The following is a 14,825-nucleotide window of genomic DNA, read 5'->3' on the forward strand; positions in this document are numbered from 1 at the left end:
ATATGAATATGAAAAATTACCTCTTTTACCCTCTAACAAGATATACTTTGTATCTTTGCTTTGAGTCACTTTAATCAGTTGCTGTCATAATCTGCTGAGGGATAAGGACTTTCAGCTTCAAATTAGTCTACCGTATCAGCATGGTTAGCACCTGTAATCCAGCAAGAGTGAGAGGACTGCCTGATTTATCCACAGCAAGATACAGGCAGGGAGGTCTGTCACCTGAGTATAGTTGTGATGAACAAAGCAAAGGTTTCATCTGTCTAGGACAAAAGGTAAGGAATGAAGGGTGTTTGGGTTTTGGCTGCTTTGGGTTTTTGTTTGCTTGGTTGCTTTTCTCTTCTGCTATCTTTTTCTCTTTTTTTCTATTTTTTGGTGTTCTCTTTTTTTCCCCTGCAGATGATGCATATTAGCACCATTTGAGATTCTTTTTGCCTCTTTATGTTCATTATTTATACACTTTTCAAAGACATAATACACTGCAGCTCTCTTTAACACTTTGTGTTCCTGTTGTTCCTGTTGTCTTTCTAGCAGTAATTCTTGTCAAATGTTTATGATATAGTAAGTTGAAATCTATATTAGTTGACATGTCATTTTTTTAATATATTTTGGTAATTTAATTCTTGACCGTTAAAAAGCATTAGTATAGAACATTATAAGTATTTTTATGCTTAATTATGTCTGCTGAGATGCTTAAAGAGAAAAGTAGAGGCAAATATAATAATAGTCAACTCAGATGTTCAAAGCTTCTTTCTTAAAAATAAGAAAACTTCGTGAAAGCTGCTTAGGATATTCTTTACTAATTCCTTCTGGGTGAGAAAAAGACTCTGTCAAGGTTACGCAGGTTTTGCAGAACTAGAAAAATCAGAGAGAGTTCTTATCTCATGAAATAAAATCCATCAATCCAAGCTTTTTATGAAAGGCTAGAGACTGCGGATATTGATGTTTTTGGTAGATGAAATGCTCCCAAACCAGCTCATCCCAATATGACTTCTCAGACTGAGACTTTATATAAACAAGAAGTTCCCCCAAGGTTTAGACTTTCAAGTGGATGATTAACTGACAAAGCTAAAAAACCCAGTTTCTTGATACAAAGAACTGTAAGTTTCAATTAATGAAGCAATCATTCCCTAGATGACTTTAACATTGCACCAGGTTTCCAACAACAAACACTGATAAATCTTGTGATACTTTTTCCATTACTCATTTGAACATATCCACTAGATTATGTTTTTTATGGGCTTCAGAGAATACAAGTGTACCCCTGTTTTGGAGAACTAAAAGATACTGTTGGAGAGGGCCCTATTCAAAATAATGATTTACTTATCTTGTTAGTGTTCCTCAATTATTCTCTGCCATCTTTCCTTTACCCACATTGGCTACAGAATTTTGACAGGATGCTTAAATACCTAGCTGGATGATAATATCCCTGATGAGACTGGTATATAAAGGGTGGCATTGGGGTTTTATTTGTTGGGTGTTTTTTTTTTTTTGTTTTTGTTTTGTTTTTGGTTGGTCAGGGGTTTTTTTTGAGTGTGATCTTATGAGAATGAAAAGGTTATTCTGCACTATTATCATGGGCCAATAGTTTGTCCAAGTGTTGTTTACTAAGACTCAGTGAAGAACGCTTTATACATGACCTTTGTGTACACAAAAATTAGAAAAGGGCAATAAAAATGCATAGAGCCAAGAAGTTTCAAGTGAAAATGGATTGCATTGCTTAAATTCACTTCATTCAAAGGAAAACATAATACAATAGATAGATGTGTAATTTTTAAATGAAAGGTAAGTTAACTGTTGCAGTTAAAGATCTCACTAAAGAGGAGAATTACAAGAAGGCTCTGAAGCATCACTGTCCTTTGGCTAAGGATGGAGAAAGGAAAAAAAAATAACAAACTTGTCTTAAAATACTCCTGTGAAATTTCAAAGGCCTCAGCTAAAATATAAAAAAAAAAACCCAGCAAACTTTGTAGACAAATGTAACTGTTGACTTTCATGTTCTGTAAACACTTGTTGAAATGTAAGTTGGTGCCTAGGTGTTCTTTTCTAATCAAGCATATGTTTTTTAATTTATTTTTTCCCAACATATATCAGTTTGCCCTTACCTTTCTTTCCGACTTGTTTGAAAGAAAAGGTTTTCTAGTCTCAAGTCCAGAAAATAGTTTTGCTGTATTTAAAATATTTATTTTGCTATATTTGCTGTATATTACAAAATAATTTTGCTGTATTTCTTTATATATATTGTTCAGTTACTTGTAAGAAAAGTACCACAATATAGAATATGAATATTTGTGGAACTTCCCACCAGTGTTTTATACCTTCATTTCAATCCCATTTAATTCTGACTGGAAAAGAATACCAAAGTTCATTGGTTGTATGTCAGGTTTTGAGGCTAACATGAAGACAGTTAACAGACTCAGATTTCTGTACCAAAAACCAGTTCTTTTTTCTAAGGCTTTCCCTAAATGCACAAACAGAAGGTACTGTTTTTACAAACATCCCTATTTGATGCAGTCAACATAGGAATTGACAGCATTGTGGCAACTCATTGGTATTAAAAACAACCCACTGAAATTCTGCAATGTTAGAGATGGATGCAGTAGAGAAAATGTGCAATATTAGGAGTGGACGTAATTGCCACGTGTTCTAGCATATCAAACCTAGGTATCCCGTTCAAAATGTTGGGTGAGAGCAAGAACCTCTGTCTGGGTCTGCACCTATGGAAGTGTTTCAGTAAGGTAAGCTGTGGGGAATTCACACTTGTCTGTGCCTTCTGACAGAAGGAAAGCTGTTTCAATGTTTCAGCTTTCGACTATAAAGATACTAAGGCAATTACCAAAGAATACCAATGTGCTCTGAAGTTAAGATTCCTTTGCCCCTTTTTTGTGTAACTTTTTCCCTGCTGTTAAGCTCAGAAGGTATCAAATTCCAGCAAACAGAGAAAAAGAGGGAGAGACAGGCCTGCTAAATGCTAGACTGTCATAACTTCAGGGTTATAATAGGAAGGAGTGTTACTTGCCACATCCTGCAATATTCATTGCCTCTTCTAGGAGATCAGTGCAAGACAGATGAAAGTAAATACCATTTTGTCTGGCAAGTAGGGAACTTCCAGAATTCATTGCTACAGGAGGTGGGGTTGGCATACACCATAAGCAGATTCCAGAAGATATTTTATAGGCAGCAGGTCTAAACAATGAGTAGATACAAAAGACAAGAAGAGATGTGGCCCTGCAGCACCCCTGACAGAATGGCTGTGGGTGCTGGCAGAGTGCAGGAGGAACGGACAGCAGGAAATGGATGTACTCCCATGCCTCCCTTCAACAGCCATCCCAGTGTTGCTGACCGCAGCAGCAGGCTGGCCTGGGTGCACGAGCACATCTCCTGTTCTTAGCTCACTTCTGCCTCACCAGGGAATTGTTTAGACCAAGTGTCTTGAAGCTTCCCAGCAGTGGCAGGCAGAATTTACTTCTGTGGTTTGACAGAGTTGCTGCTTAGGCAGCATGGTGAGATGAGGTGGAGGGAGAGCTGTGCCCGGCCACCAGGATGGGCTGGCTGTGGGCCTGCTGCCCAGGAACTGCTCTTCTGCTGCCACAAATACAGCACAGCATGGCTGAATATTCACTCTTGATTAGCAGCTTTCGAGCACCCAGAGAATGCAGATCTGCCTCTCTCTAAGCCCTGGCTTTTCTACCACACATCACTTTGCAACTACAGCTAAGTGCTCTGTATAAGACTAGAGTTGGTGTATTACAATGTGACAGAGCTCCCTGAATAATTTATATATACGGCTCCGTTTCATACTTATTTGTTATCCTATAGGATTTCCCCTAGGATATGCCATCTAGTTTCAATTTAAAACCTAAGTTCCATAAATTACCACCGCACAGAAGTGGCTTTAACACACCTTTTATGCAGGTAATGGTGCACATTGCAGCAGAAGTGTTTCAGAGTCCCCACTGCTGGGATTACAGATCTACAGTAAGCTGGTAAATGGGAAACAATGCGGAGTTGGCTGGAAAATTGAGCAAATCCACCTTCACCTATCACAGCAAATCACACCTTAATGCTGGGAGCTCTGTAGGGCAATGTTTCTACACCAGCGTGGACATCTGGATTCTCTGCTTGCATTAAACAGAAAGAGTGTACATTGTGTGTGATGTGTGCGTGGATACAAGTTCATGAAAATGAATTTAGGAAGAGGATTAAGATATACTTATGGTAAGGCATAAATTGGGCCCATGACACCATTGGTTCCTAATCTGTGGTTTTATTCACTAAGCTTATGATTTTCTGGAAAAAACTGAAATTTCAGAGAATAGCCGCTCAAAATACTAAGTTTTGACAACATTTTAACAGGGTGTCATCCAAAATTTTACTAAAATATGTGTATATCTAGTCTATTTCAGAATAAATATTTTTTTCAAGACTAACTTGAATTTTATACAAGTGCATTTCTGAAAAATTCTCTCTGTTTACATGTGTTGCCTAACTCAAAAGAAAATCAGGTCATTACAGTTATTAGAACTATTTTTCTGCTTATGAAGCCACATTTTGGCTAAATGTTTCTCCTTAAGTATTTAGATTTATTTCTTCTTCTCAGCGCTTATTATATCTAATAGGCTTTAAACACCTGCTTCATATTAGTGAAATTAAGTGTTTCTTGAGTAAGACTAGTGACTAACCTGGCAACTGCTAATTTTATAACAGTGTATTATATTTTGGTTTCTTACTGAGTCATACAAGTGGCATGTTTGGGTAGAGATTGATATGTGGCTTATACTGCACAAAGCTACAAGCAAGGTAGCACTGAATCCTCAGGCTGGGAATATCCTGCTGAAGTGACTGGTGTAAAAGGGCCTGAGATGTTCAATGTCTCCTCATTGCATAGGCAAGATTCAGTAAACCAACCTTTCATTCCCAGCTACAGACCTGTCTTTTTGGTGATTTCCCTCATGTAAATTCTAAAGTATATCTTGTTACACACAAGTAAAGGCTGCATGTCAGTAATAAATACATCCTGCTGTCTGTTAGGCAGATCTCATGGACTGTGGAGCTGCTGGAGAGTCTCTAGGAAGGAGTTAGGTCTGCATTGCCAGTGGGAAGATGTGTGTGAACCTTCAGGACTGTCAGTTCCCTGCTCTGTCGTGCCCTTACCCTGCCTAGGGGGTTATCACTGCCAGGGCATTGCCTTTGGCTTGTTTGATGTGAGCGCATCAGGCACAAGAGAAAAGGTTTCACAAGAGAAACCTTTCACACAGGATTTCAGGTTAAATCTTACAGTGCTTGTGATAACATGTGGAACAAGGAATTATTTAAGGGAAGGATGAAGAAAAGGTGGAGAAAGGGATGGGCTGTGTCACAATGTGGCAAGAGAAACAACCTTAGGTTTTGTGTAACAGGTGCTACTTTGGGAATGATATGTCTGTTTCATGAAAAATACTCAGTGCTTTCAAGTTCACTCGTGAATATGAATGGTCTAAGTATTTTAAGAATTACACCCACATCATCCTATTTGCACTTACCTTGCCAAGCATCTGTGGGCCCTGAAACCTCACGAGAACTATTTTTTTTTTTTTTTAACTTAGGAAAGATCTTGGCCTGTTACAGTACCATTCTGCCCTCTTTTTTATTTGTCTTCTTTCTTATTTCTCTTCTTGTTCTTTCACTTTCTTTAGCAGTTCACATCCTGCTGGTAAGGATGGTAAGGTTGTAACAGTGACAGTTCATTAGATCCAGTAATTCAAATATTCTTGGGGTGGTGGGTAACTGTTCGTAAGTTGCTGCTATTTTTGATGTTCACGTTGCATGTATGTGTTTCATGTGTCTAAATAAATGCCGTACTCTGATCCAACAGGCCAGAACCAGTACTGTGGACAAAGGATGGTGGAGAGCTGCCAGATCCAGAGAGAATGGTTGTCAATGGCAGGGTTCTGAGCATCAGCTTCCTAAACAAAACAGACAACGGCACATACCGATGTGAAGCAAAAAACCCCATTGGCCGGAACAGCACAGAATATGTCCTGATAGTACATGGTGAGTGTGCTCTCTTGGTACATTCCATGCAGATTTAACACCTCGAGCTGATACAATCAGGTGCCTATGGCCATCATTGAAAGAATAGCAAGAAAATTTGGAAGTGTAATTGTACTTTTATTGATGCTGTCCTCTAGCTGTGGGGAGTGTGTTGTCTTCCTTTTACTGGCATGCCTCTCTTCACACAGTTTAAACAAAATATATTCACTTACACTGTGAACTTTTTGCTAAGTAAGCCCTTGTTTTGCACACTATTTTATAAATACTTGCCTCAAGCCCAGCTGTTATGATAAAGCTATATATAAAGGATATATGGAGAAATATCAGACAGATGTGTGCTTGAGGTTTTCTGCTTAGCTTTTTATAGACCACCAAAGACAGGACATTGCATACTTCACTCAAGTTATAGGCTGCTACTGAGAAAATTCATCTCATACAAGTTAGCTGATGTCACCTGGCCCATCATTACAGTCAAACCTCAAAACAGTGTCATGTCCTAAATGCATTGTAACATTTCCAATAAAATGGAAAAACAGGAAGGTTCACATTAAATTACAATAGTTGTGGGTTTTTTCCCTAATAAATTAGGCAACAATATGTGTAATATGAAAGATCTAGCTGCCCTCTACACTGATCATGAAATAGATTGATATAACTCAGCTGTAGGCGAAACTATAATATAAAATTAGCATTTGCCTTCAATACAGCCTGACAATTTGGGTCTAGGAGTCTCAAAACATGATGCTGTCTTATCACAGGTAATTCCTGGAAGGTTATGACTTCCATAATTTGAATTTTAATATAAGAGAATATAGAGGCAGGACTTCAGTTCATGATGGTACTTTTTTCCCTCTATTTTTTTAAATGCAATTTCTTAGAACTATGACAAAATAAAATGAAAAAATCTAATGTAAATTTTAATCTTTATGCGATTTATGTAGGTTTTATTTGCTCGTGATGAACTCAGTTACAAGTATACATTTTCTTGGTGGTTGTAAGGTATCAGAAACGTTTTTTGCTACAGGTTTACCTGCCTCTAGGTATTTGGCATAAAACTTCTATTAAGTGCTCCTTTCAGTAATAAGATATTTATTGGCACTGTTCATGAAATGTCATTTATCAAAAGAAACATTTAAGTTACTTTTTGTTTTTCTTAAAGTTCACCATTAGTTTATATAGGTTTATAGGTTTATATTAGTTTATATAGGTGACACAAATAAGGAGGAGATCTTTGCATGAGGAACACAGAGCCTGTACTGCTGCGTGAGTATTTCTGTGTTAAAGACAAATAAAAACTAAACCCTCTAACCTCGATTTACATTGGCTGCTACAAGAAGAGGAAAAGAAAAGATGTCTTTTGCATCCCAGAGGAAGTGGTGTGGTGGTTGTTGGCTGCAGGCACAAAGTGCTCTGCCTCTGATGAGCTAACGGCTTCTGCACTTACCATATGTTGAAACTTCTGTCATTTGTGTTTTCTGCCCAATTTATTTATGTGATTATTTCTGAAAATATGGCCTTTTATATTGAGGGATCTTTTTCCATCAGCAATAGAACTCTATCAAAGAATATTTTAGCATTCCCACTCTTGCACAGTGGTGTGTCCCCTGTTGATCTGATTATCTTGCATCAACTTCCTGGCAGTCTGTAAAATCATTCATTATCAGGGAGGCATTCGGTTATGTTTGGCAGCACATTAGGCATGTTATCAGGTTTAGCTTGCTCATTGCTGACCTTTTCTGTTATGAGTACTTGAATTTTCCTAATTGCATTTCTGCGATTCCAGTGCTGGAACTAGAGAAGGTAAATGTCAGGTGCTTGCCAGGTTTCTGAAACAATCAGAGTTATGTGACAGAGCATGAGATGCTGTTTAGTACTTAACAATTTACTGGGGTTCAGAGTTGTAAGGTTTATTTTAAGTACAAAGGAGACTGACGCAATTATTTTATCAAGTGTGGCACAATCTGTTGTATAGATAAATTTAAGCAGCCTTACCCCTTCTTTAGCTCATTACATTCATGAATGTCTCTAGTGAACCATAATCCTCCTAAAATTATACAATTTTTTTTCTCTCTCTCTGGGGGCTAGAAAACCTACTTTTTATCATTTTCTGAGATGCATCCTTCTACTTAATAGAAGATTTTTTTTTTAATCTTCCTAAATATATCTGGAACCATCCTTTGATTTCTCCTCTCTTCGCCTGAGCTTAAGGTGTTGATGTAATTTTTTTTGTCCTACTCCTTTGTTGGAGCTCATTAATCATATGACTTCTTACCTTGAATATCAGGTTTCCAAGACAAGGGATGTGCTAGATTTCCCACACCAGCTTGTGTGAAGAAACAGGGGGCATCAGTGGAAGGGTATCTTCCACTGCACAGGCAGGGAAGGGCAACATGATTCACAGCTTTCCTTTTCTTATATATACACTGTGGTTTCCATACATTTTATTCCTTTCTTTTTTCACTTCAACAGGGTTTTATCTCTTTCTGTGTGTTAATGGTGTAAGAGCTTCATCTGGCTTCTCTGGTTTTTTTTTTTTCCTCCCACTAAGAAATCTCCCCATCTTGTGTGGTACTCAATCTACTAATTCTCTCAATTTTTTTTAAGTTATCTTCCTAACTCAGAGAAGATTTAGGCAGCTTTAGTGTAGAGAGAACATTGGCTAAAAATGGAAAATATAGTTTATCGTGATTAGAGATTAGGTGTAAGCAAAGTGTTTATACATATTAATTCTGCAAACCAAGCAAAGAGTGTCTCATGCCTTTAACTGGTCTGGCCTAAACACAAAATTATACAGAAGAATAGGTTTTTTCCCCTTTGAATGGTAATGATGAGGTAACACTGTTTTGATGTTAAGTGATGGCAGAAAAAATAAATATTACTGTAAGCAGATGAATGGAAATCTGTCCAATACAATTAGTGTCTGACAACATAAACATTATTTTAGATTTTTTTTTGTATAATTAAAGAAAACAGACTTCAGAGAAATTGAATCTATTTGAATAAGGTTAAAGGCTTGGGCTATTAAATATGCTCCTGCTGCTTTGCTGAATCAATGTGACTGCTAATTTCATTTTTCTTAACATTTATTCTTAATAATAAATGTCAGAGAGTACTCTGTGAAGCAGGAAGGTGGATACAAAGTCGGAGTTTACAGGCAGAAACACAAAGGCAAGACACGTAGTTTGCTCAAACATTTGTTTCAAGCAGTAACAAAGGCACAGGCTTTAATGCCTGTAGCTGTTGTCATTTCTGTATTCTAATTGGCAAGCTTAGTGCTTTAGAAGTGCACATTCTGGCTAGATATATTACACCCTTTCTTTGGTAATGGGCCCCAGGCAATTTTCACTCTCTTCCAATTTATTAAGAATTTTTGTTTACCTTTGTCCAAGTACTCATCATTAATCACCAGCAAACAGAGTAAATTGTCAAACTCATGTTGCTCAACCCAAAAGCATAGACTCTGCTTGCAGAGCTCTGGTAATAACCACAGTGATTTAGCTGGAGCTGAGGAAGGAGGTGTTCCATTATAATCAACCTGAAGACACACAGCTGCTGTGCTTGGAGGAGTAGTTCACAACCTCTGGGTGTCACTGCCAAAGACACAGTTCGACACCACCTTGGAGTGAGTGACAGAACATCCTCGAGAAACCTCCTTTATGCAAAGAGCAGCAGCTGATCATTTGCAGGCCTATTTGAAAAAGGAGTTCCTTGGTGAAATATTCTGATCTCCCAGTCTACTGCCAGGCATTAAATTAATTGAAATATTCAGAGCTATAATGTGTTGTGCAGCAATTGTCTAGGAGAGCAGTATGGAAATGAACGTGAGTCAGCAGTTGTGGATGGTCAAGGCAGTTCTTATTGCCCAGATTTTAACTAGGAGAGCATTTGAGCCGGTTACTGAGGATCTCTGGGGAATAAAAGGTGGCATGACATATTCCTTTTTCTTTAGCCTCTCAATTTTGCATTTTTTTCCTTGGGCAAGCTGTTTTTTGCAAATAAAGGCAACTGAAAGACCGAGTTACAACCTCATTAGTATTTTGAATGCTTTCAAACAGAAGATCTCCTATAATGTGTAAGACCAGAAGTCTCAGTGCACCTTTCCCAACTGCAGCATTATTTATATCCCACCTACTTGTCCAGTCCCATTTCAAAACATTTGTCATCTTAGCTTCCAGCAGTAACCTGTGGCAACAAGATTCTGAATTTAGTTATGTGCTTTCAGGGAAAAGTATTCTCTTTTGTTTGTTTAAGCCTGGTGCCTGATCTCTTCACTTTTCAACCTTACAATCTGTTTGGCCTTGTTTGCTGTTTGTGCTGGAAGTTTGCATTTAAAATTACATTTGCTGCTTCCTTTCAATAGATTCTAAAGTATTTCCACATTGGTCTCTACTTCTCATTAATTGTGATTTTAAATTCTGCATTTCCTGGAGTTCTTTCCCATGTATCCATTCTCTTTCTTACAAGGTCTCTTTTTCTCCCGCTTTTTTCTTCATTTTTTGGTCTAGTTCTAAATCTCTGTGATTGACTGTTCTGCATATCTGGAGCAGCACTATGCCAAATCTGCACCAGACACCTTAGTTTATTAAATCCTATCTCTAAATATATTTATAGAGATTCACCTCCTGTGCCCAACAATAATTCCAGCACCACGCACTTGTACATCTGTATAAGTGTGTTGGGTTGTTTGTTTGTTTGTTTTAATTGGAGGAAACTCTGTGGAATCCAAAACACAAGAACTAAAACAAGCTTTTCTACCTCTATCTGTTAATAGATTATTATGTCTTTGTCAGTCTATTTGCTTGCAATCAGATTTTTTATTATATTTCTTTTCTGTTTTGATGTCCTTATAGGGGGCCTTCTCTTTCCTGTATTTCTCTAACTCACTTGTGCATATCTCTCTATAAATGTAGAAACTAAATAGAGCAGAAAATTGAAAGAAAACCTGAGGAGGTGAGGATATATTCTGCTTTCTTTCAAAATTAACCTTAATGAATAGGCAATAGATCTTTCAGTTTACAAATATTTTTACTACAGACCTCTGGTAAATCTTGTGCAGTATTTTGGAACACCTTATCTTTATAAACATATAGAAAAACCACGTAAAAAATTTGGGAAAGAAAGCAAGCAGCATCCTTGTGGGGCAGCACACTCATCAGTAATCTTGGCTGCTTCATGTTTTGGTGCTAAGATCCTACAAGTTGAGGTGACTGGACGTTTTTTAAAAATTTCCTCCATTAAAGTTTTCTGAACTGAAATGTCACATTTAGACACACACCTCAGAGAAAAGGCTTTCTTTGCCTATGGGAATGCCTTGCATTTATGTGAGCAAAGCTTGGGCTTTGCAGAAAGAGAATTGAGCAGATCTGTGGTGTGATGTAAACAATAATAACATTTATAGCTGCAATAATGGGTGAATTTTGTAAAAATAAATAAATAAATAAACCAGCATTTCCCTTACAGCAATCAGGGTATATCAAGAATATGAGACTCAGAACAGGTCTTAGGACTTAATTAGAAATTTACTGCATGTGACTACGTGTGCCTTTTAGTTTTGAAAATTTTTTCTCTGTTGTATCTTTGTTTGAATTAAAAGAAAGGAGTCAGTATTGAGTATTTAAAACAAAGGTGAGAAGTTTTTTCTATTCCCATTTTATATGAAGTAAAAATAAATTTAAAAATACGGAAGATAACTTGCAGAAAAAAAGAGCCTGGGCTTTCAGCTGGAAACGAAATAAAAGCATGCTCATGAATACTTGCTCAGTCTCAAAAGCCTTCCCTCTCCCCAAGCTATCTTTTTCAAAGCATAGCCCTTCAAATTGTGTTGAAATACTCCAGTTTTACATCAGTGTTGTAAAATGACATTAAGACATTTTATCATTACCACAACATTAAAGCTGACTTCTCCAGAAGACTTTTTGGTTAGGTTAGAAGAGGTGGTCCAGACTTTAAAGCACAATGCAGTTGAATTTCCTGCAGTCAGATGAATTAAGAAATTGTGCAATAGAGCTTTTGTTATTTGGCTGAAGAAGAATAGTGTTTAGTTGACATTTTCAGATATGAGAAGTCTGTCAAGAAACTTGTCGTAGAGTTGTTGGCTTAATTTTATGGATGAGTTGTCCAGCTATTATCCCTGAACACTCTCAGGGTAGCAACTTTGAAATTGCTTTTTGTTGATAAATACTTGAATAGTGGGGTGTATAGTTGAGCTGTATGAACTGATCTTTCTTCATTTATGGTAACTTTAGAAAAATAAGATTTTTTTTTTCCACATAATCTTAAAAGTATTTTGGGAAGGTCAAGAAAATGACATTCCAAACCACACTAACACTTTGGGGGAATATGTTTGGCACGTCTACATTTTTACATTAAAATACTGTTTCTCATTAAAGAAAACTTCTTAAATGAAGTAGTTTTGTAATATGACATATAAGAGATTTGGTTGGTTGTTTTTGATTTTTTTTTTTTTTTAAGTTTCATACTGGAGTAATCATTGAAATTGAATGCAGAGTATTTCAGCAGCAGAGAATCTCCCCCCTGGCCCTCTCACAATGGAAAGATAGCAATATATAAAATATATCAGTATAAACTTTAATAATATATTCTAATATGTAAAGCTCCTTCCTATTTGAATACATACTGTATTTGTTATAAAGCTGTGCTTTTGAATAATGTCTTTAATTTAAACACACTACAATTGAAAATATTTGATTTTCTTTGTGCACATATTATTGGCTGATATGATAGTTCTAATGGGATTTCTGAAAAGGAAAAGATTGTCACTCTTGCTTTTTTGACTGTTTTAGCTGACCTTCAGTACTGTTGAGTTTATCATCACTGATATGCTGTAGTAGCAAAGATTGCTCTCTAATTTTTCACCTTTTACTATTGCTTGTACCCACAGTTTTCCTGAACTTTACTTCAATTTACCTTTTTTTCTCTTTTGAGATGCCAGCTTGTAAAATTGCCATGTTTGTGAGCATCATATGCAATCTTTATGAAGAAAATATTAACTCAATAATTTCATTTGAGACTGATGGTAAAGTTATAATCTAGCAGTTGTTAATGACCTTCTGTTTCCATCTAGATCATTTATTCAGGAAACTCAAACCATAAAGACAATATTAAAGTGATTTAGTGATTTTTCTAAATTGAAGACTTTCCTGCACTATGAAGTGGTGGAATGCAGATAAGGATGTCTTGTCTCTGTCTTTCTCATATGTTGCTTCCATAACTTACCTTTCTTTTAAGAATAGGTTCCTCAGTGTTTCACTCCATCCAGGAAAGAAAATAGAACATTATCTGCATGATATTCCTTAAGATGACCACTGGTCATGCCAGGTGATACATCAGAACTGTGCTTTGCTCCAACTGAGATTGTGAATCCTCTTGGAGATAGATGTAAATGCCTTGGAGGAGGGGTAGAGAAAACCTTCTTCAAAGAATGTGCATCTTTCTCAGAGAGCTCTGAGAACTTTTGTATCTGAGGGCTCTGATCACGTATGAAGATGAGCATGGAGGCTCGGAGAAAAACAGATAATTAGCTTATCTCAAACTGTTAATATGTCTAACATCCATAATTTTGTATTAATAATTATTAGTACTGATTATTCCACTTTTTCTCTTTAAAATTTTAATTATTAATTACTTGGCAAATGTTTCTGGAGTTTATCGTAGCCTGCATTTCTGTGTTATATAAAGGAGAAATCTTCAGTAGCATGTTTCTTAAAGTACTCTATTAGCATTTTTTCTTAAAGCAAATGAAGTATTTCTCCACTTGTTTTCAGTATTCTTTCAGAGCAAACCAACGAGAATTTGAAGTTTCACCAAACAAAATTTAAAAATCTTCCTATCATCGTTCTTCGCAGCATAGGTTCAATCTAAATTTGTGTTGGGACCTAACATGTCTTTATCCCCTCCTCCAAAATGGGATCCTCTATGCTGCAATCACAAGCTATTTTCTCTAGCTCTTACTGCTTGAGTTCTTGATGCAATATAATAAAATTCTCTTAGCTTTGTAATTAAAGTCACGTTTTTTAATGTTGAACCCTATCACAGACTTTCTGCTTTGGGTCTTACTCTGAGTTCCTCTGCCTTAATGTAAATCACTTTGACTTTGTCTCAGGGATTCCAGAGTGTTCTGGCAGCTTTCAAAAGAGCTCATGGCATCAGTCTCTCTCTATGATTCCCACAGAAAGGGAAGCAGACAGCAAAAGCAACCAGGAGCACAGTAAGGGTGTATCTCAAAACCATCCTCATGTGCAAGGCCAAAAAAAACACCCAAAAAAAAAAAGCAAAGACCCATTAAAACTATTGCTACCAAAGCAGATGAAGCTTGGAATCTGCCATGTGAGGATGTCCCGCAATGCCCTAACTTCTTTCACCAGGCTGTAGTTCTTTCACAAGCTCTGAGAAGGTTCTAACCCCATGTGAAAGAACTTTCCTGGCAGGTGCTTGGGAAGAGGTCTCCAAATATGTGGTGTAAGCTGATGTGTCATTTGTGATAGTGACCCCAACAATTTTCAGCCAGGAGCCTTTGCCTTCCCTTCCCTGGGATCCACACAGCTTGTTTACTCCCTTGGAGAAAAAAAATTGCTTTTCTTGGTAAACTCATGCCTGAGGTAGATTATCTTCCATCTGAAACTGCCCTTATTAATCCTCACAGCAAGTGTAAAAACAAACAAATCAAAAGAGAGCAGGAGGGACAGAAGAAAGTTTGATGGGGAAAAACTCAAGGAGCAGACAAAGTGTTTATTCTTCAGATATTACTGTGGGTCATTGCACCAATGGTTTTG

General features: G+C 37.0%; 1 protein-coding gene across 2 annotated transcripts in view; it reads left to right on the forward strand.

Annotated features, from left to right (window-relative positions):
• The window catches only part of CADM2 (cell adhesion molecule 2), a 581,269-nt gene that overhangs the window by 514,107 nt on the left and 52,337 nt on the right, over positions 1 to 14,825 (forward strand). For both annotated transcript variants that reach the window (XM_066340913.1, XM_066340912.1), the window contains exon 7: positions 5,855 to 6,033. In XM_066340913.1, coding sequence (XP_066197010.1) covers positions 5,855 to 6,033 — 179 coding nt within the window. The remainder of the gene's footprint in view (positions 1 to 5,854; positions 6,034 to 14,825) is intronic.

This window comes from Sylvia atricapilla, chromosome 2, assembly GCF_009819655.1.
Source record: "Sylvia atricapilla isolate bSylAtr1 chromosome 2, bSylAtr1.pri, whole genome shotgun sequence".
Taxonomy (NCBI): Eukaryota; Metazoa; Chordata; class Aves; order Passeriformes; family Sylviidae; genus Sylvia; species Sylvia atricapilla.